The sequence below is a fragment of the Zalophus californianus genome, chromosome 1 (genome assembly GCF_009762305.2).
Source record: "Zalophus californianus isolate mZalCal1 chromosome 1, mZalCal1.pri.v2, whole genome shotgun sequence".
NCBI lineage: Eukaryota > Metazoa > Chordata > Mammalia > Carnivora > Otariidae > Zalophus > Zalophus californianus.
In genome coordinates this window covers 157,154,756-157,175,728 of record NC_045595.1, presented here as the reverse complement: position 1 = coordinate 157,175,728, position 20,973 = coordinate 157,154,756, and the positions used below count along the sequence as shown (strand labels likewise).

General features: G+C 39.6%; 1 protein-coding gene across 7 annotated transcripts in view; it reads right to left on the bottom strand.

The window, feature by feature from the left end:
- Positions 1-20,973, bottom strand: part of CCDC191 (coiled-coil domain containing 191) — an 89,076-nt gene that overhangs the window by 23,448 nt on the left and 44,655 nt on the right. For 6 of the 7 annotated variants that reach the window (XM_027585268.2, XM_027585266.2, XM_027585270.2 and 3 more), the window contains 4 exons: positions 19,533-19,978; positions 18,633-18,745; positions 16,152-16,234; positions 15,089-15,190 (listed from right to left, as the gene is read on the bottom strand). In XM_027585268.2, coding sequence (XP_027441069.2) covers positions 15,089-15,190; positions 16,152-16,234; positions 18,633-18,745; positions 19,533-19,978 — 744 coding nt within the window. Of the gene's footprint in view, positions 1-14,637; positions 14,760-15,088; positions 15,191-16,151; positions 16,235-18,632; positions 18,746-19,532; positions 19,979-20,973 lie in introns of those variants that run through there. The other variant, XM_027585271.2, reaches the window with a different exon arrangement.

Genomic DNA, 20,973 nt, shown 5'->3' with positions numbered 1-20,973 from the left:
CGTCTATACATAATAATGAGTTATTAGAAAGAGAAATTAAGAAATTAATCCCATTTACAATAGCATTAAAGAGAAAAAACTACTTAGGAATAAAATTTAATCAAGGAAGTAAAATATCTGTACATTGGAAACTATAAAATATTGGTGAAAGAAACTGAAGAAGACACAAATGTCCTATATGGATAGATTTTTTTTCTGTGATTTGTACTGCATAACCAGCCACCTAGACCTGCACATACGTAGGCAGGCTAAGGAATGTTGTTTGTGAGACTTGTGATGTGTGAATAACCTTGGGAGCCTGGCTGTTGAAATATATTATCTGGCCTCCAGGTCAGAACTGGCCCTTCTGTTCTGGATACCAAGATCTATAAATCTTGTCTCACATCCCCTCCTGCTCCAGGCTGCACTGGCTCCCTAGAATAGAATCCAGGCAGGGAGGCAGACACACATAGCCCAGGCTCCTTGAAAACATAAAAACATGATAACAAAGAAATGCAGCTTGCTCCAAATTGCATGTAGACAAACAAATGTTTAACTTCAAACCCTGTTATGTGCCCTGTAAATATTGTCAGTTGGAAGTCTCACCTGAGGGGAGGATGCTCTGCCCAGACCTCTCAATTGGAACTCCAGCCTAGCTGTTTCCACGGGGCTTCCCCAGCTAATGAGGTTGGATGTTGTAAATACCCAATTTGACGTAACTTTGCCTTATTCTCATTTCTTGCCTACTATTACCTTCATCTATGTGTAGATTTCTTTCCTCTTCTGTTCCTATTAGGTTTCTATATTAAAAACAATAAAGTTTTCTTTCCTTTTCAAAAACCAAAACACAGCTGTTGTGAATCTTTTCACAGAATAAATAAATGGAAAGACTCACTGTGCTCATGGATTGGAAGAATTAATATTGTTAAAATGGCCATACTACCCAAAGCAATTTACAGATTCATTGCAGTCCTTATCAAAATTCCAATGGTTTTTCACAAATAAAAAAAGCAATCCTAAAATTCGTATGGGACCATGAAAAATCCTGAATAGACAAAGCAGTTTTGAGAAAGAAGAACAAAGCTGGAGGCATCATATTTCTTGGTTTCAAACTATATCACAAAGCTACAGTAAGCAAAACAGTATAGTACTGGCATTAAAAAAAAAGACACACAGATCAATGGAACAGGATAGAGGGCTCAGAAGTAAACCCATGCATATGTGGTCAATTAATTTTCAACAAAGGAGCCAATAATATACAAAGGGGGAAAGTCTCTTCAATAAATGGTGCTGGGAAAACTGCGTAGCCTCCTGCAAAACAATAAAACTGGACCTTTATCTTAAACCATCCATAAAAAGCAACTAAAAATGGATTAAAGACTTGAATGTAAGATCTGGAACTAGAACTCTTAGAAGAAAACACAGTAGGTAAGCTCCTTGACTCTGGATTTGGAGATGAGTTTTTGGATTGAACACCTTAAAACAAAGGCAACAAAACAAAAATAAGTGGGATTACTTCAAACTAAAAAGCTTCCGCACAGCAAAGAAAACCATCAACAAAATGAAAAGGTAATCTACGGAATGGAACAAAATATTTGCAAACCACATATCTGATAAAGGGTTAATACCTAAGATATACAAGGAACCTATACAACTCAACAGCAAAAAACCCCCAAATAACGCATTTAAAAAATGGGTAAAGAACCTGAATAGATGTTTTTCTAAAGAAGACATACAAATGGTCAACAGGTACAGGAAAAGCTACTCAATATCACTAATCATCAGAGAAGTGCAATGAGATATCTATCACCTGACAACTGTTAGAATGGCTATTATCAAAAAGACAAGAAATAAATGCTGGCAAGAATGTGGAGAAAAGGGAGCCCTTGTGCACTGCTGTTGGGAATGTAAACTGGTGCATCCCCTATGGAAAACGGTATGGAGGTTCCTCAAGAAATTAAAAATGGAACTACCATATTATCCAACAATCCCAGTTCTGAGTATATATCCATAGGAAACAAAATCACTATCTGAAGAGATATCTGCACTCCCATGTTTATTGCAACATTATTCACAATAGCCAAGATGTGGAAACAACTTAAGTTTCCATCAATGGATAAATGAATTTAAAAATATGGTATATATATATATATATATATACACACAATGGAAGATTATTTAGCCTTAAAAAAAGGAAATCCTGCCATTTTTGACAACATAGATGAACCCTAAGGACATCACGCTCATTATGCCAAGTAAAATAAGCCAGAGAAAAACAAGTACTAGGTGGTATCACTTATATGTGGAATCTTTATTTAAAAAAAAAAAAAAAGGTTGAACTAGAAACAGAGAGTAGAATGTGATTGCAAGTGGTTGAGGGGAGCGGGGGAAATAAGGAGAGCCTGGAAAAAGGGTACAAACTTTTAGCTGTGAGATGAATGTAGTCTGAGGACCTAAAGTGTAACATGGTGGCTGTAGTTTTTAATACTATATTTTATAACTGAAATTTACTAAGAGAGAACTTAAGTGTACACACACACACATACAAACACACACAAAAGGTGTGTGACAGATGTGTTAACCCAATGGTGAGAATCCTTTTACAATGTATAAGTACATCAAATCATCCTATTGTACATTTTTTTGGCAGGGGGGTGGTTCCTTTAATTTAAATTCAATTAATTAACATATAGTGTATTATTAGTTTCAGAGGTAGAGTTCAGTGATCAGTTGCATAGAACACCCAGTGCTCATTCCATCATGTGCCCTCCTTCATGCCCATCACCCAGTTACCCCATCCCTCCCACCCACCTCCCCTCCAGCAACCCTCAGTTTCTTTCCTATGCTTAAGAGTCTCTTTTGGTTTGTGTCCCTCTCTGATTTCATCTTGTTTTATTCTTTCCAGGTTTTTTGCTTTTTTGCTTTTTTTTTTTTTTTTACTAACCAGAATCATGCTGTATGTATTGTTCTTTGATGTGCGTGCTGGAGATGTTCTCAGCCTAGCACACACCTTTTATCCATTCTATAGTCCACAGAAATAGTGTCACTGGGTTGCTTCATTCTGCTGTTATAATTAAGCCCACTTCTGTGCACAAACTTGAGCACAGGGGCTGGAATTTGTGGGGAAGAGTGCAGTCTGAGCCCCTGGCAATCTGAGGTGAAGGCATGTTGACTCGGCATTGGGCATGCTGACTCGGGCAGGAGGGCAGCTGGACTGTGAATTTGGGACCCAAAGGCCGATGGCATGTGTGACAGGGATGTGGCTGGTTTTGCTTTTAACTTTTGTTTTTCTGGGAAACTCTATGTCTCCTTCTATTCTAAATGAAAGCCTTGCTGGATAGAGTATTCTTGGCTGTAGATTTTTTCCTTTTAGCAGTTGGAATTGATCATGCTGCTCCCTTCTGGCCTGTAGAGTTTCTGCTGAAAAACCCACTGACAGCCATATGGGGTTTCCCTTGTATATCACTGCTTTCCTTCCCCTTGCTGCTTTTAAAATTCTCTCTCACTACTTTTGGCCATCTTATTTACTTTGTGTCTTGGTGCAGACCTCTTTGGGTTGGTTGTGTTGGGGGCTCTCTGTGCCTCCTGGATCTGCATTTCTCTTTCCTTCCCCAGATTCAGGAAGTTTTTAGCTATTATTTCTTCAGACAAATCTTCTTCTCCCTTTTCCCGCTCTTCTCCTTCTGGGATCCATATCATGCGACTGTTATGCTTGACAGTGTCACTGAGTTCCCTGGGTCTATTCTCATTTTGTGTATTTTTTTTCCCCTCTCACCTGCTCATCTTGATTACTTCCCATTACTTGGTCCTCCAGGTGGCTGATCCGTTCCTCTACTTCCTCTTGTTTGCTATTTATTCCAGGTGGTCTATTTTTATTTCCATTTAGTGAGTCCAATAGCTCTAACTGGTTCCTTTTTTACATCTCCTATCTCTTGGTGGAGGGTCTCATGGAGGTTCTGCATTCTTTTCTCAAGTCCAGTGAGTATCTTTATGAGCATTACTTTAAATTCTCTATCAGACAAATTACTTATCTCCATTTCACTTAGGTCTACTTCTCTGATTTTTTTTCCACTCTTTCATTTGGGACATATTCCTCTGTCTCCTCATTCTGTCTATTGCTGTGTCTGTTTCTCTGTGTTAGGAAAGTCAGCTATGTCAACTGCACTTGAAAGTAGTGGCTTATGAAGAAGAGGTCCTGTAGCGCAATGTCTTCTTTTCACCAGAAAGTGGTGCTGCAGGGGGTGTCTCCTATACATGTGTTGCTCCCAGGGGTGTCCTACCGTTGTGGCTGGATGTGTTTACTTCAGTCCAGCCTGTGATGGCTCTCTGCCTGTTGTGGGCAGAGTCTGGTCCCCATGGTGTTAGTGGGCCGGTCTGGCCGGAGCTGCCTTGGGCTTGAGTTGAGTCAGACCAGGTGTTTGCCAGAGATGCAGTAGCAACAAACTGCAGGCACGTTCCCTGTGTTGTCCCCTGAGAAGCTTTTGGTGGTGGGTGGGGCCTGCAGACAGACCAGCTGCCTGGCCCCAGCCCACCGCTGGGGTCACAGTCAGACGGGTGTGTGTTATCTTCCCTCTCCCTGGGGCAGGACTCACTCTGGAGCGGTGCTGACCCTCGTCTGGGCCGCGCGCCCACTGCCAGGCTTGTGGCACCGCTTTGATGGGATCTTGCCAAGAGCGATTGGAGGGGGTGGATCTGCTTCGCTGTGGCCTCTTGTCTATGCCGGGCTGTGGAGAGTCTGTTCTGCCAGTTTTGGGGCTGCTTTCTGGGTTATTTATGCCGATGTGGGTGCTCTCTGGCGGCCACGTGGCAAGAGGTGAGCCCAGGGACGTCCTACTCTGCCACCTTCCCAGCAGCCATCCTACTGTACATTTTAAGTACCTTATAGTTTTATAAATTATACCTCAGAAGAACTGAAAAAATAAGTAAAAGTGCCATGACCAAAACACTAATGAATTTCCTATCAACAAATAGCTAATTAACTTAATTTTGAACATATAACCACTAAACAGTGTGCTAATCATGGTAACAGAACTCTGGAGCATTAAAGGAAACAATTCTGCCAAGTGGGTAAGGAAAAGGTGGTCATGAGTACTACAAGAATCAGTGCTGTACATAGTCTTAGATATATTCAGTGTTGTTCACAGATGATTTGTATCTCACTATGTTACTCAAAAGTAAAGTATCTAGTTAGGAGAGCAATTAATATTTCTCCCTCATTATTATGGGAAACATAGCAATACAGCCCCTTCATTTAGATTATAGAGATATGTAAATAACCCTATTTAAATTTAAAGATACTCCATACTGCATTAAAAGCCTAGAATAATATTTTTTTTAAAGATTTTATTTATTTATTCACGAGAGACAGAGAGAGAGAGAGAGAGAGAGAGAGAGAGAGAGAGAGGCAGAGGGAGAAGCAGGCTCCCAAGGAGCAGGGAGCCCGATGCGGGACTCGATCCCAGGATCCTGGGATCATGACCTGAGCCGAAGGCAGATGCTTAACCATCTGAGCCACCCAGGAGCCCTAGAATAATATTCTTACACTGTGCTCTTTTTAAAAGTGATGAACAAATAAAATAAGTCCAGAAAAAAGTTAAAAGTATTTGATGATCATTAGGCAGCCCTCCCTCCTCTGAGAAGGATTAACCATTTCTGGTAATACCCTGAGAAAAGATAGCCCCCATGCTCCTCAAAGAAGAATGTACCCCTTGAGGGGCTAAGATGACAGAAGCATAATGGTTTACTGTAGAGATATGATTTTTTAATTTTTCTATTTTTAATAAAAGTAGGCTATAATAAAAGTGAGAGAAAAAAATTACCTAAAAATGGTCAGTGGTAGCAAGTGATACCCCTTATGAAAGTCACAAGAGCAAAGCAAAGACTTCAGACTGTCTTCACAATAGTTGTCATTTATGTAGTATAATTACAAAAACATTTAAGCTTCTCCCCACCCCACCTCCCCATTTCACTTCAGGAAAAGTGTGGTGAATTGGCTGATTCTGACAAGCTACTTAATTGCTGAGTATTCTGTGAGAAAAAAATGAGAGCACACAGTGGAACATTTCTACTATGGAAGGGAGATTTGCCCTGATCTTCCAATCCAAATTACCTGTTTCAGTACAAATTCCTCAAGATGAAATGTCCACATTCTCTAAAGCACTAACCCCAAATTATCTTTGTAACCTTCCTTTCAGACACCTGAGATGTTGAACTGGACGGCCAGAAATAAAAATTATTTACAAGAATTTTCTTATGAATAACAAGTACAGCTGAGGGTTATGTGGGGGGTGAAAACAGAAAGTAGCTATTTTCACATCCATTGAAATGTTCCGGTAGCACTGAGACAGCAGTTGTGACTTACAGACAGGAATCTAACACAGATAATAAGCCTTTGGAGAAATCCTCAGGCTGGCCAACCCTGTTCACATGCACACCTAAGTTACAGTGTAACTATCTTCCTAGAATTATAACTCTGTGGCTGGTGGTGTAGGCTCCAAAGGAAATCCATTTTCTGATGGAGTGGGGAAAACTAGCCTTTTTTTAAGTCTACTTTTCCATGAAAAAAGAGAAAAACATTTAACAGAGATCTGCTTGAGCCAAAATTTTGTATTACACAGCATTTTATATATATATAAAAATATATATATTATAAATATATAAGATTTTATCCACTTATTTGACAGAGAGAGAGAGTGAGAGAGAGCACAAGCAGGGGGAGCAGCAGAGGGACAGGAAAGCAGGCTCCCCACTGAGCAATGGGATTTAAGAGGAGTTTAGATTTTTATTTTCAAAAGGTCATTGCGTGAGGCCATCATACTGCTACATCAGAGAGGCTATCCTGTCAGGGCCACAGGAACACTAAAACACACTTGCACATCAATGACCATGCTGTCCCAGGTGGTACTTCCTGCCACGGTTAGAGTGGCCACCCCCCCGAAGAATGCAGCACTTCTAGGTCCAGGGGAATTGTCGGTAACAAGGATCATAGAGGGCAGCCATGTCTTACTTAACCCTGAACCACTTCCTGAATATGGAGGACAAATCTGTCATGGGCTCATCCCTGAGAAATTCCTCCAGTTCTCTTATCCTAAAACATGTCAAAGGACTTATCTTGCATTTTCTATCCAAAGAAATTCATGTGATTGCCCTAGAGAACTTCTCTACCATATTGGCACCTCATCTATATAATTAGAAAATATGGTACTGCACACCATAAACTAATAAACTTAATGAGTAAAAAAAATGCCCAACTAGAAGAGGTGAAGCAGGCTCCCATCAAACACATCCAGGATGTGACTATTCAGAGAAGTCATAGCAGGTACTGGCTCAGAAGTGTCGTTATCTTTTTGATGTCCAGAGGAATAATTCTGCCATGGCCTTGGTGACTGCTTACTGGTAATGGCTATATAAAGTCTACAAGGAGGTAAAAAAATCACCTGTGCAGAATATGATACATCAGATGCAAAATGACCTGATGATAAACTGGGTGGAGAAATACACTATGTGGAGCATGATTGTCCAGAAGCAAAGGAGACAACTGCCAAGTGCATTTTTGTTTTCTGAGAGAGAGCACGTGCACGTGGTGGATAGGGTGGGGTAAGGCAGAGGGAGAGAATCTTTTTAAAAAAATTTTTTTTTAAGATTATTTATTTGACAGAGAGAGAGAGGGAGCAAGTGAGCAATGAGCAATGGGAGCGGCAGGCAGAGGGAGAGGGAGAAGCAGGCTCCCTGCCGATCAGGGAGCCCGATGTGGGGCTTGATCCCAAGACCCTGGGATCATGACCTGAGTCGAAGGCAGGCACTTAAATGACTGAGCCACCCAGGTGCCCCGGAGAGAGAGAATCTTAAGCAGGCTCCATGTCCAGCATAGAGCCTGATGTGAGGCTCGATCTCATGACCCCAAGATCATGACCTGAGCTGAAACCAAAGGTTGGGACACTCAACCGACTGAGACACCCAGGCACCCCACCAAGTGCATTTTAGATCTGAAGCGCTTGCAAAAAAGCTCAAACACCATCAATGTGTACATTTACTAAATGGAAACTAGTCTATGTGATAAAGTCTTTTTGTCTACTGTTATGGACTGAAGTTGTATTTTATCTGGGGGTCATAGTCATAGGGACGTTCCCGCCTTTTTGCAGGCTTTTGCTCTAGGAACTCCATAGAGTTTCCACCTTTTTGCAGGCTCTCACAGAGAGGATCAGGGAGAATCCAGATAAAGTTCCTACCACGGTTCTGGCTGGTGGAGAGGAACAGAAACCACTGTAAAATCTGCCCAGACCATTCTCCCTTGGAAAATAAAAGCCTTCATCTGTAAGTGGCCCCACCTGAGGACACTAGTGGAATGCTACTGCAGCTGGGGGGAAGGGCTTCCCTTTACAGAGGGAAGGACTTTAAGGTTAAAGACTGAGCCAGTGGATACTAAAAGGTGGGAACAGAGGAGTAGGAGCAGATATTCTTCTGACTGCCCAATACTGTGCACTCCAAAGACTGAGATTTAATAAGATTGTTATAGAGTGCTTCCCCTCATCCACACCCCACCAGCATGCAAACAAACAAACCCCCAGTCATAACAGTGGAGTACAAGTGAGAGACCTGCAAAAGAGATAGACTCACTCTGGGGAACAGCACAAAGGGAAGACCTGAAGCCAAAAAAAGGAGACAAAAACAAAGTTGCTAGTGTAAACTGAAGTCTATGGTGCTCATAGTAATAGCAAACCTCATCAATGGTAACCATGGCAACAACAAACTTGAAATGTAGTCCAACTCCTGGCTGGATTAACACAAGTCTCCACACTAAACGCCTATTTATCTCAGTTTCTATTGCCCTGTACAACAAGCCTGGCTTTCAACAACAACAGCAACAACAAAGACATACCAAAAGATAAGCAATAAACACAGTCTAAAAAGATAAATCAATCTTTACAACAAGACTCAGATATGACAGATTTTGGAACTACAGAGAGGGAATTTTAATTTTTAAATAACTTATAATAACATTAAAGGCTCTAATGGGCAAGGTAATCATCATTCAAGATCAGACACATAATTTTAACAGCGATATGGAAACTATAATAGAGTCAAATGAAAATGCTAAAAAATAAAAAACCATGTAACAACATATGAAGAAAGCCTTCAAAGGGCTCATCACTAGACTTGACAGAGACAAGGAAAGAATCAGGTAACTTGAAGTTGAATTAGTAGAAATTACACAAACTGAAAGGCAAAGAGAAAAAAGAATGAAAAACATAACAGAGCATCCAAGAGCTGTGGGATAGTATTAAACAGTGTAATGCAAGCATTGCAACAGGAATCCCAGAAGGAGAAGAAAAAGAATGGGACAGGTGAAATATTTGAAGAAATAATGGGTAAACATATTCCAAAATTACTGACAGATACAAAGCCACATATCTAAGAAACTTAGAGACCACCAAGCAGGGAAAAAAAAACAAAGAAATCACATTTGGGCATATCATATTCAAACTGCTAAAAACCAAAGACAGAAAAAGTCTTGAAGGCAGCTGAGGGAAAAGAACCCACCTTACCTACTGTTATAGACTGAATGTTTATAACCCCCCTCTGGATTCATATGTTGAAGTCCTAACAATCAGCGTGACTATTTTTGGACATGGGGCCTCTAAGGAAGTAATTAAGGTAAAATAGGTCCTAAAAGTGAAATTAGTATACTTTTAACTCACCAGAGAGCTCATGTACTCCCTTTCTCACTAGCAGAGGTCATGGGAGGACACAGTGAGAAGGTGGCCATCTATAAACCAGGACTAGAGCCTTCACCAGAAACCAACCATGCTGGCACCCTGATCCCAGATGTCCAGTCTATAGAACTGGCAACCCAAGTAAGACACCTACAATAAAGGAACAAAGATAAGAATTACAGCAAACTTGTCAGAAACCAGGTAAGCAAGAAGACAACAGAATGACATAGGTAAAGTGTTGAAAGAAAAACTATCAACCCAGAATTCTATATCCAGTGAAAATACCTTCCAAAGTGAAGGAGAGGGGCACCTGGGTGGCTCAGTTGGTTAAGTCGGTTCTCTTTCTCCCTCTCTCCCTGCCCTGCTCATGTGCTCTTAAAAAAAAAAAAAAAAAAAAAAAAAGTGAAGGAGAAACAAAACCTTTCTCAGACAAATGAAAACTAAGAGAATTCACTACCAGCAGACCTATCCTACAAGAAATGTTAAAGGCAGTTTTTCAGGCAGAGGGAATATGATATAGGTTACAATCTTAGATCTACACAAAGAAATAAAGAGCATCAGAAATGAAAGAAATGAAAAACTATAATCTTTTTTTTTTTTAAAGATTTATTTATTTATTTGAGGGAGAGAGAATCTTAAGCAGGCTCCATACCCAGCATGGAACCCCACACAGGGCTCAATCTCATGACTCTGAAATCATGACCTGAGCCGAAAACAAGAGCTGGATGCTTAACTGAATGAGCCACCCAGGTGCCTCCAGCTTATTTTTAGTCACACTAAAACACAATTGTTTAAAGCAATAAAAGTAAGAAGGTATTGGGTATTTATATTATATATAAAAGTAAAATACAGGACATGTATGACAGTAAAGATGAGAGACTGAAACTTCCCTGAGATCTGGAACAAGGCAAGGATGTCTTCTCTCACTACTCCTATTCAACCTTGCACTGGAATTCCTAGCTAGTTCAATAAGGCAAGAAAAATAAAAGGCATATAGATCAGAAAGGAAGAAATAAAACTGCCTTTATTGGCAGAGAACTTGTAGAAAATTCCAAAGAATCTACAAAAAAATGCCTAGAACTAATAAGTGAGTTTAGCAAGGTTGCAGGATACAAGGTTAACATACAAAAAATGGACTGTGTTCTATATACCAGCAATGAAAAAACTGAATTTGAAATTTAAAAAAAGCATCATTTATCATAGCACCAAAAAAGAAGTATGTAGGTATAAATCTAACAAAACATATATAAGATATGTGAAGAGCTATAAAACACTCATGAAACAAAGATCTAAATAAATGAGGAGATATACCATGCTCATAGATTAAAGAAACAATGTTGTTAACAAAGTTGTTAATTCTCCAATTTGATCTGTAGATTCAATATGATCCCAATCAAAATCTAGGCATTTTTTTTTGTACACATTGACAAGATAAGTCTAAAACTTATATAAAAAGGCAAAGAAAACAGAATGGCCAAATCATTCTGAAAAAGAATAAAGTAGAAGGATTCACATTGCCCAATTTCAAGATTTACTATAAAGGTACAGCAATCAAAGGCAGGTGGTAGTGGCTAAGGAATATACATAAAGAATAAAAGAACAGAAAAGAGATCCAGAAACAGATCCACACAAATACAGTCAACTCATTTTTGACAAAGGTATAAAGGCATTTCAATGGAGAAAAGATAGCCTTTTCAACAAATGATACTGAAACAACTGAACGTCTATATGCAAAAGAAATAAACTTACTACAAATGATGCAAGGAGGTGGGAAAAAATAGAAGCTGACCTAGAAAACCAAATTTTAATTGAAAACTGTAAGGTTAAGAGCAAAAGAAACTGTATAAATACTGTACTCCAGGTGGTAAATTTTTTCATGGGGGTACAGTTCTGAACTTGCTTTACATGTATACGGGAGCTGAACGACTTAGGTAAGTGGATGGTGAATTGTGGGAACTAGATCTTACACTGTCAAATAGGGAACTTACAGATAAGCAAGAAGGGAAGGGAAAAATAAATCATCTGATGTGGGATTAGAGCCAGAGATATTAGTATGAACTCATGTTCATACTAATGTTTACTCAGATGGATAGATACAGAAATAATTATGGATAGGTGTGTACATGGTTTAGTATACATATGTATATTACTTAGCTCTCTCTGCCGAGGTGTTAGAATTAATGACATCCCAGAAGCAATGAGTACACTCACTGCCCAGATCTCGCTTTCCAAATACCATTTAGAACCAGGGCATCTTGGTTAGGGTGAAAATACAAGAACAGTGTTGGAAAGTAAAACATCCCAAAACCAAAAAAGGATGAAGGCATGTCAGAGGGACACAGGAGCCAACATTAAAGAGCAACCCATAGCCAAAGTGGGAAGAATTTGAGCCACGAAATAAATAATATTTTTTAGAACTCAGAGTATAAAATAAATATTCATGAATCCATGCTGATGTAAATGATTAAATAAATAAACAATGGAGAAAGAAAAATAAATCTTCCTCACAGAAGAATCCCAAATAATATGTGTAGACACCTGTCCCTTCAGGAGACAGAGCTTAATTTCCATTCCTCCCTACTCTGGGAGTGGACCAGACTTAATGAAATGCCTCCAAAGAATAGAGTATGAAAAGGGAAAAACAGTAACTTCACAGTGGAGAAACGTGTCAAACACTGCCTTACACAAGTCATCAAAGTATCACCAGAGATAAGTCATCTTTTTATTTATTTTTTATCTTATTTTATTATGTTACGTTAGTCACCATACAAGTCATCTTAATTTAATGTAGCCCCTGCTGTGATGAGATTAGGAGGGCCCTTCATCTAGGTAGCATTCTTAAAACAAAGACCATAACCCCAGAAGAATTTAAGAAAAACATCAGACCAACCCAAATTGAGGAACATTCTACAAAATACCTTATAGGTACTCCTCTCAAAATTACCAAGGCTATAAAAAACAAGGAAAGATTATGTGCTATGGTTTGAATACGTGTCGTGTGTCCCCCGCCCCCCCCCCCCCCCCCCCCCCCCGCCCAATCCTAATGCCTGTGTGATAGTGTTAGGAAGTGGGGCCTTTGGGAGGTGATTAGGTCATGAGGGTGGAGCCCTCATGAATGGGATGTGCTGTCATAAAAGAGACCCTATGAAGCTCCCTACCTCCTTCCACCATGACAAGACACAGTGAGAAGTCAGAAAAACTGAAAAACTGGTGAAATCTGAATCAAGTCTGGTCTTAATGTACTAATGTTGGTTTCTTCATTTTGACAAATGCACCATGGTAATGTAAGGTGATAATATTAAGGAGAAACTGAAACTGAGTGATGGGTATACGAAAACTCCCAGTACTACCTTTGCAACTTCTTTATAAACCTAAGTAAACCAAAACAAAAAGCTGATTTTTAAAAAAATAATGAGTATTAAGGAAGGCACTTGTGATGAGCACTAGGTACCGTATGTAAGTGATGAATCACTAAATTCTACACTCGAAACTAATTATTACACTGTATGTTAGCTGGAATTTACATAAAAACTTAAAAAAAAAAGAAAAAATTTACCTTCAACATATAAATAAAAAGGTTTTGAAGAATTCTTAATGGTAAGTGAAAATACTGATGAGAGACTCTTAAACGCAAAAAAAGCAGATTAAAAACTATATATACCTCCCCCCTGCAAATTATCAATCTATTAAGAGATGCTTAGAGAAAAAGAAGTAAATATACTAAGATATTTAGTTACGTCTTATTGCTGAGCTCATATTTTTTCATTTTTTTTGTAGTTCTCAAATGTTCCACAATGAATAGTAATATAAGATGTATTGACTTTGTATCATTGTGTTTAAGTATTCTTAATTTTACATCAGAGTATTTAAGTCATGGAATATCAATGAGAAGAGTAAACATCATTCAAGGACTTTATCTTCTCTTCTGTGGAAGGGGTTAGTACGTTTTTGGTTGTATGCAGGATAGTTGAATCATGTTAAGCAGAATTATGATCTTGTCTTTATTTGGAGATTAAGTATGGTTTAAGGAGATGTGTATGGGTGCCAAGTTGATAAGGGGTAGACTTGTGATGGTTAATTTTATGTGCCAACTTGAATGTGCCACAGGGTGCCTGGATTTATGGGTGTATCTGTGAATGTGTTTTGGGAAGAGATTAGCATTTGAATCCATGGAGCCTGTGGGACTGCCCTCCCAAATGTGGGTGGCTATCATCCAATTCCTTGAGAGCTAACTAGGACCAAAAAACCCCCCAAAAAAACTAAAAACCAGAAGGAGGAATCTGCCCCCTTTTCCTTTCTGCCTGCCTGTTTGAGCTGGGCCATCGGTCTTCTGCCCTTGAACTAGAGTTTATAGCATACATTCAGATGAGGACGGGAATTACATTGCTGGCTTTCCTGGGTCTCCCGGCTTGCAGATGGCAGACTGTGGGACTTTTCAGCCTCTATTATCATATGAGCCAATTCCTTGTAATAAATCTCTTCCTACACATACAACTTATTGCTTCTGTTTCTCTGTAGAATCCTAATACAATTTCTAATTCAAATCTCTTTTCTATGAAAATGTCTCTACTATCCCCTCAATCTTTATAGGTCTTGCCTTCTATGGCTCTCTTGATCTCCTTTGGTTTTTTTTTGTTTTTTGTTTTTTGTTAAGTAGGCTCTGCGCCCAGCATGGAGCCCAACGCAGGGTTTGAACTCATGACCTGAGATCAAGACCTGAGCTGAGATCAAGAATTGGACGCTTAACTGACTGAACCACCCAGGTGCTCCTTCTTCGTTCTTTGGGGCACAAGACAACATGTGTTGTACTATATTGTCTGACAGGTGTGCATATTTAGGCCTTATCTTTCCAACTAGAATGCAATAATCTTGAAAGTAAGAATTTTATCTCTTATTTCTTGGGTGCTGTTTTCTTCCATTTGTTACTTTATTTGTTCATTCACTTACTCATTCAACATGCTTGCTGAGCTCCTATTATATGTCAGGGACACTGCTCATCAATACAACAGTGAGCAACACCAGACTGCTCCCTTTATTCTCAAGGAGATTCCAGTTTAGTTGGAGATGCTGAAATCAATAAGACAACCACAAAACATATGCATAATTATAAGCCCTGGTAATGCTTTGAAGGAAATATATTTCAGAATCCACAAAGGGGAACGTAACCTAACCTTGGGTGGAGAAGAGAGTGTACAAGGCAAGAAAGGCTCATCTGGGAGAAGCCATGTTGAGCTATGATCTGAAGAATGCGCAGGTTTTCACTAAAGTGGGTGAAAGGGTGGAGGTGCGAAAAGAGTGTTCTGGAGGGAAGTTCGGGAACGGAGAAGGTGCACAGGGCCACAGTACTGCACCCAATAGGCTTTAAGCAGGTGACCGACCAAACAGACTCTACGAACCATTTTCTGCAGTCTCTTCTCTTCTCGTTTTTTCTTAAGCTGAGCCTCCTTTTCTTCTGCTTCCCTTTTCTGACGCTCCTCCTCTTGGGCCTTTAACTGGGCCTGTCAAGATGAGAGTCAGGAAAAAGTAAGAACACTATGTTTGTATGGAAGATTTTTTACGTTGAGGAAAGTCAAATATCTACCAAGAGTACCTGTCCTGTCTCTGAAAGAAGCCAATACTTCCTGATAAAAGTAGAAAATCCAACCAACAGGTGGTCAGTTGTGTAACTTAAGTTTCTCCGAAAGAATCCTCTTCTACTTGGGAAGGTGATACTGAGCAAGAAAGGAACATTAATTTTTCATCAAATAATGATTCCTTTTTAGTTATTTTTACCTGGGAAATACTAAGTCCAAACTCCACAGAGCGTAGGAAAAATTTTTTCTTTCGTTTCACACAAAAAAAACCCCCAAACTGCTGGAACTGTTTATTTTTTCTTAATAGATAATAAAATTTGTTTTTGACAGTCTACGTCAAAACCGTGCAAGAACTACACCTTGTAGTACAACTTTTGTAACTGCAAAAGTTACACCTTTGCAACTTATCAGGTTGGACATTTAAATCTAAATGTGTAAATCTTCCTCACTGCTGGCTCCCATCAACTTTTATAACATTTCCGTCTTGCTATAGTAATAGTGTTACTGTTTTCTCCCTTTCTCTTCCTAAAATTTCCAGAGTTCAGGCCAGTGGATAAAAAGTTATTTCTGAAGTTGATCTAGCTTGATTGTCTCAAGACACTTAAGCTAGGCTTCATTTTTTTTGGGGGGGGGGCGGAGAGGCAGAGTGGGGGAGAGACAGAGAGAGAGAGAGAGAGAGAGAGAGAGAATCTTAAGCAGGCTCCATGCCCAGCGGGGAGCCTGATGCAGGGCTCGCGATCTCATGACCCTGAGATCATGACCTGAGCCAAAATCAAGAGTTGGACGCTTAACCGACTGAACCACCCATGAACCCCTAAGCTTCATTTCTTTTAATAAAGACCTATATAAATCCTTCTTCTTGCCTCAGATTTCATTCTTGATTTACCAATTTCTCCTCTTCTTGTTTCTTCTTCCTCTCTGCCAAGATCCGCCTACGTTCAGCTCGCTGAACTGCTCTCTCTTCCATGGCTAGAAAATAGTAACAGAGTTCCAATATAAACAATATAAGGAACACAGCAAGAGAAAATGTCTCCACATTTTATAGCAAAATTTTGTGTTAATGTTAGGGTTTTCTTGCAAGTTGAGTGTTTACAATTTCAGAAACATTTGTTTATAAATATATAAATATAAAATTTATATTTTAAAAATATAAGTTGTAGTTGTATTTATAAATATATAAGTATATATATGTTATTTATATACCCCCATGGGTTAAAGACCTACCATCCTACCCTCAGCAGTGATGAACAATTGGCAAATTGTTTTTACTTTTCTATTAGAATAACTGTTTACTGGTTTAAATAAGATAATGTGCCTCGATGATACTTTTGTTACTGAAACCCAGAAACCAGAATTTTAATTTGGTAATTCTTTAATGAATGGAGAAAACTTTAATTACATCTAAAAAATACTTTGACAGTACAGTCAGTCTTCAAATCCCATTGAGTCTGCTATTTTTTCCTAAGTCATTATACATATGTCTGTGTATGTAACAACAACAACAACAACAAACTAAAGTTTAGGGTCACAATGAATACATTAAAATCTAGTTTTAAGGCCTGGATAGATATCCAGATGGGCAGGAAATGGAATTGTACTAGGCATTTGGAGAACTGGCATCTGAACAAATTCAAGTGTCAGACTCCTGTTCTTGACAGTCTATTAAATATCGATCCAAAAGAAGCAAATGTGCAAGATGGTCTGAAAATATGACTCTGTCATCAGTCGGGGCTTTTACAGGAAGAGGGGAATGGGTGGGAGGAGTATCAAGTTCTGCTCACCTAAGTCAGCCAGTAATTACTTTTGCTTCCTTGTGCCATGTTATAGAGAAGAAAATTTAAGTCCAAGTTTCAAGAATTAATAAACAAAAAACTCACCAGGCTATTTCTTACATATATTAAGTATTTGCATTGCTGAAAAAAGAAGAGAGGGGGTGCCACAGATGGCGGCAGTGAGGCTGTCTTGGAAGAGGCAGAAATAGACTAAAGGATTAAAGTGAGAGCCCTGACTCAGTCATTAAGTGTCTGCCTTCGGCTCAGGTCACGATCCCAGGGTCCTGGGATCGAGCTCCGCATTGGATTCCCCGCTCTGCAGGAGGCCTGCTTCTCCCTCTCCCACTCCCCCTGCTTGTGTTCCCTCTCTCGCTGTATCTCTCTGTCAAACAGATAAATAAAAAAAACTTTAAAAAAATAAATAAATAAAGTGAGAGCCCTGAGAGGCAGAGTCTGCAGTAATAAGCGTGTTTCCCGTCTTTTCTAGAGTTAATCGTTAAAGACCACTTGAAAAGTAGCGGGAGTTCTAAAATATGGTTAACTCCTTGGTCAAACAATACTTTTTTAAAAAATAACCACACTGAACTGAGCATTTCCTGATCATCCTCAGTGTAGGCAAAGATGGCATAAACTGCTGTCCTGGCAGAGAGTCGATGCAAAGACTGCTAATTTCTTCATTAAAAGGAATTGACTTCGGGCATGACGTGCTTCAGATGACATCACTTCTTCTAAGGGCAGCAATCCTGCCGAAGGTGAAAAATCAGACTTATAACCACAATATAATTGCCAACGTGCCTACCTCCATACACAAATATATGCACAGTGCATGCCTACGTATTCAGTAAAAACAATTAGTAGATTCACTAGATGGCGAATGTTTTTCTTCTCATAGTATTGTTTGGTTTAAATAAGTGATTTCTTTTTTTTTTCCCCCAAAGATTTTATTTATTTATTTGACAGACAGAGAGACAGAGAGGGAACACAAGCAGGGGAGTGGGAGGGTTCGGAGAAGCAGGCTTCCGCCAAGCAGGGAGCCCGATTCGGGGCTCGATCCCAGGACCCTGGGATCATGACCTGAGCCGAAGGCAGACACTTGACGACTGAGCCACCCAGGGTGCCCCTAAATAGTGATTTCTACATGCTTCAAAAATGTTATTAAATTAAAATGTCTGATTTGTAGATTTCATTACTAAAAGCCTATCATCAAGGTACAACTCATAAAATGATGTGGATTGCTATAAATGGATCAATAATTTAAGGTTAATGAAGTACAGTGATAGGTGATCTTTATCAATGTTTGTCCTTAGCAGCTATTCAAGAGTTTTCTCATTTGTGTAACTGTCCCATTTTTTTTCATAATCCAAACCAATCCAAAATGATATACCTTTCAGCCACTGGTTTTTTTTTTGTTTTTTTTTTGGTATTCTTTGGGAAGGCCAAAAAGTTCTCTAGTGCACTGCACTCCTCACATGTCCAGCCATCTTTGACCAGGTTCTGCCAAGTCTCAAAACCTGAGTTTCCCAGATTCAGTCCTAGCATATTCTATTTCAGGAAGGAAGATAACCACCCCCAGACCACCACCAAGACTGCCCTGCCTTTCAGTATGGGGTGGGATGCCATCAGCTGCCTTGGGTTCCTTCTGGGTCCAGACAGAGAATTTGGGGAGTCACTTCCTCTACCATCAGTCTCAGGGGCAGCAACAGGTGAACTGGGGGTTAAAAAAAAAAAGGAAAAGAATTCAGAACAATAACCAGCTCTGTTAAAAGCTCTTGAACCTGAGAAACTCAAAGCATTTCACACATTTTAATTAATCTTTACTCTCTAAGATAACTATGTATTAAACGAACTCGATTTACTGGTGTAATGAGGCATGGAAAGGCTGAGTGACTGGCCGGAGTCTGCAATGAGTCAGGTGCTCTGACTCCCATACCAGTGCTTCAAATCAATGGGTATTTATCACCCACTTCTTATCCTTATCACATGTATTGAGTATGTCTCAAACACATCTGAAATCATAGTAAGTGGCTTCTGAGAAATTTGGACTCTTATTCTAGCCTCAAAGATGTTTACTTTTATCCAAAACAACTATAAATTTAAGCTAGGTAATTAGCCAGCCCAGAGGCTGCTCCATTTGTACCTGACATAGTACAACCCGGCTTCTCAGAACTAAACATAATCAGAAACCCAGAAATTGAGGTAGAGCATGTAAGCATTGTTCTCTTTTACTGGTATAGTAACAGAGCTCCCCAAAGGTAGCACAACACAAATGCTAAGTGTATAATTCACAGGTAACCAGTTGCCTCAAATACTGTTAGTACCTGTCACAGACCAATCACAATGTAGGGGGGCTTCTTTGTTTTGAAAGTATACAATAAAAGAAAAGGAGAGATCATGGAGTCTGGAAGCTGGGCAAAAGAGGTTCAGGGGCCTCTCTACCACAGGGTGAAAAAACCCAAATCATGAGTCCAAAGCATGTTCTGATATAGTGGACATACTTTGGAAGCACCTGGCAGGTTCTCTTGGGTTCTTTTCCTCTGGGATTTGATAGCAGGCAGCTCTGGGCATCTGTGACTGCTGCAGCCCACCGAGCCTCTGCCAGCCGTTGGCTTTGCTTCAGCTCCAGAATTGTTTTCTGCTGTTCCTGAAGTTTCTTCTTTTGCTTTTCAATCAACTGTTGCTGGAAGACATGGCGGTTGTGGAAATGACCGATGCAAATGGATTCTGCTTTCTGGCTGGTGGTTCTGAGCTTCTTGCTGCTTCCAGGCTGTTGGGAGGGCTCGACATCCCTGGTCATGTGCTGCTTATTGTCGGATGTGTTCAGAGGGACATGCTGGAGGGGAACCCGCAAGTCGCTCTTTGTTGGTCTTCCTAGGTGGGGGCTGGGCATGCAATCACGGCTCCCTGAGGGAGACTTTTCCCACAGAGGCGGCCTGGCAGTCACCTGAGAGAGAAGGAGCATGTTACGCTCAGCTGTTTAAAGGACTGTGCAATAAGAAAACCGTGCTCTTAGAAATGTCTGATTTGGATAGTTGGTTTGTGAATGAGGCAGGATTACTCCAGGTACATAGTACAGGAATTTTAAGCTGCATGAATTAACTCTGAATTTTGTGGTGAAGGATATATTCTCCCTCAAGAATGTTTGAAACTAACAAATACCTTTACAAATCAGTAACAGCTCTGTTCTCTCAATGCCTCTCTTGCCACTAATAAATTAATCACAAGGTATGTACGTATGTAATTACGTATTCACTCTTTCATTCATTCATTCATTCATTCATCCTCAGGATCAAAGCCTGGATTAAAGCTTACAGTCTCCAGACTATTGCCAGACTATCTGTGGGAAATATCTGTAAGCCCAGGATTACTGGGCAAATATCTGCATTACATAAGAATATTATCAATAATATTACATTTTAGCATATGGCTTAATAGTTTTCAAAGCTTTATCATGTAATGGATCTCATTTAATAGACTGAGGTATCATACTCAATTTTAAGTTCTATATAGAGGGGGAGGAAACAGAATTCTTAATCGGAAAAACTTTTCCTGGCCAAAACAATGCATAGTTAAAATGTCTCTTTTAGAATGGTCTGATTCCATGGCCTAAGGTCTAACCAGCTTTTGATTCTGCCATCTGCAGTGGTACAAGAAGAAAAATACTACGAAGTATTTGTATCCTAGAAGCTTCTCACTCCAAGGTACTCAAAAATATTTTTCATGATGATGGAAATATTTCCTATAGATTCAGCTCAAGTAAAAAATGTGATATATGACATGCTAAAGACTAAAAAATAACCTTCTATTTCAGAAATGTCAATGGACATTTATTCATGAGAACACCTGCTTAAGTAATTTAGCATCAAGCAGGGTATATGTTTTAGGCCCTTTTAAATTTTGTGATAATGGTACATTATTAACCCAGCAAGACTGTAAAAG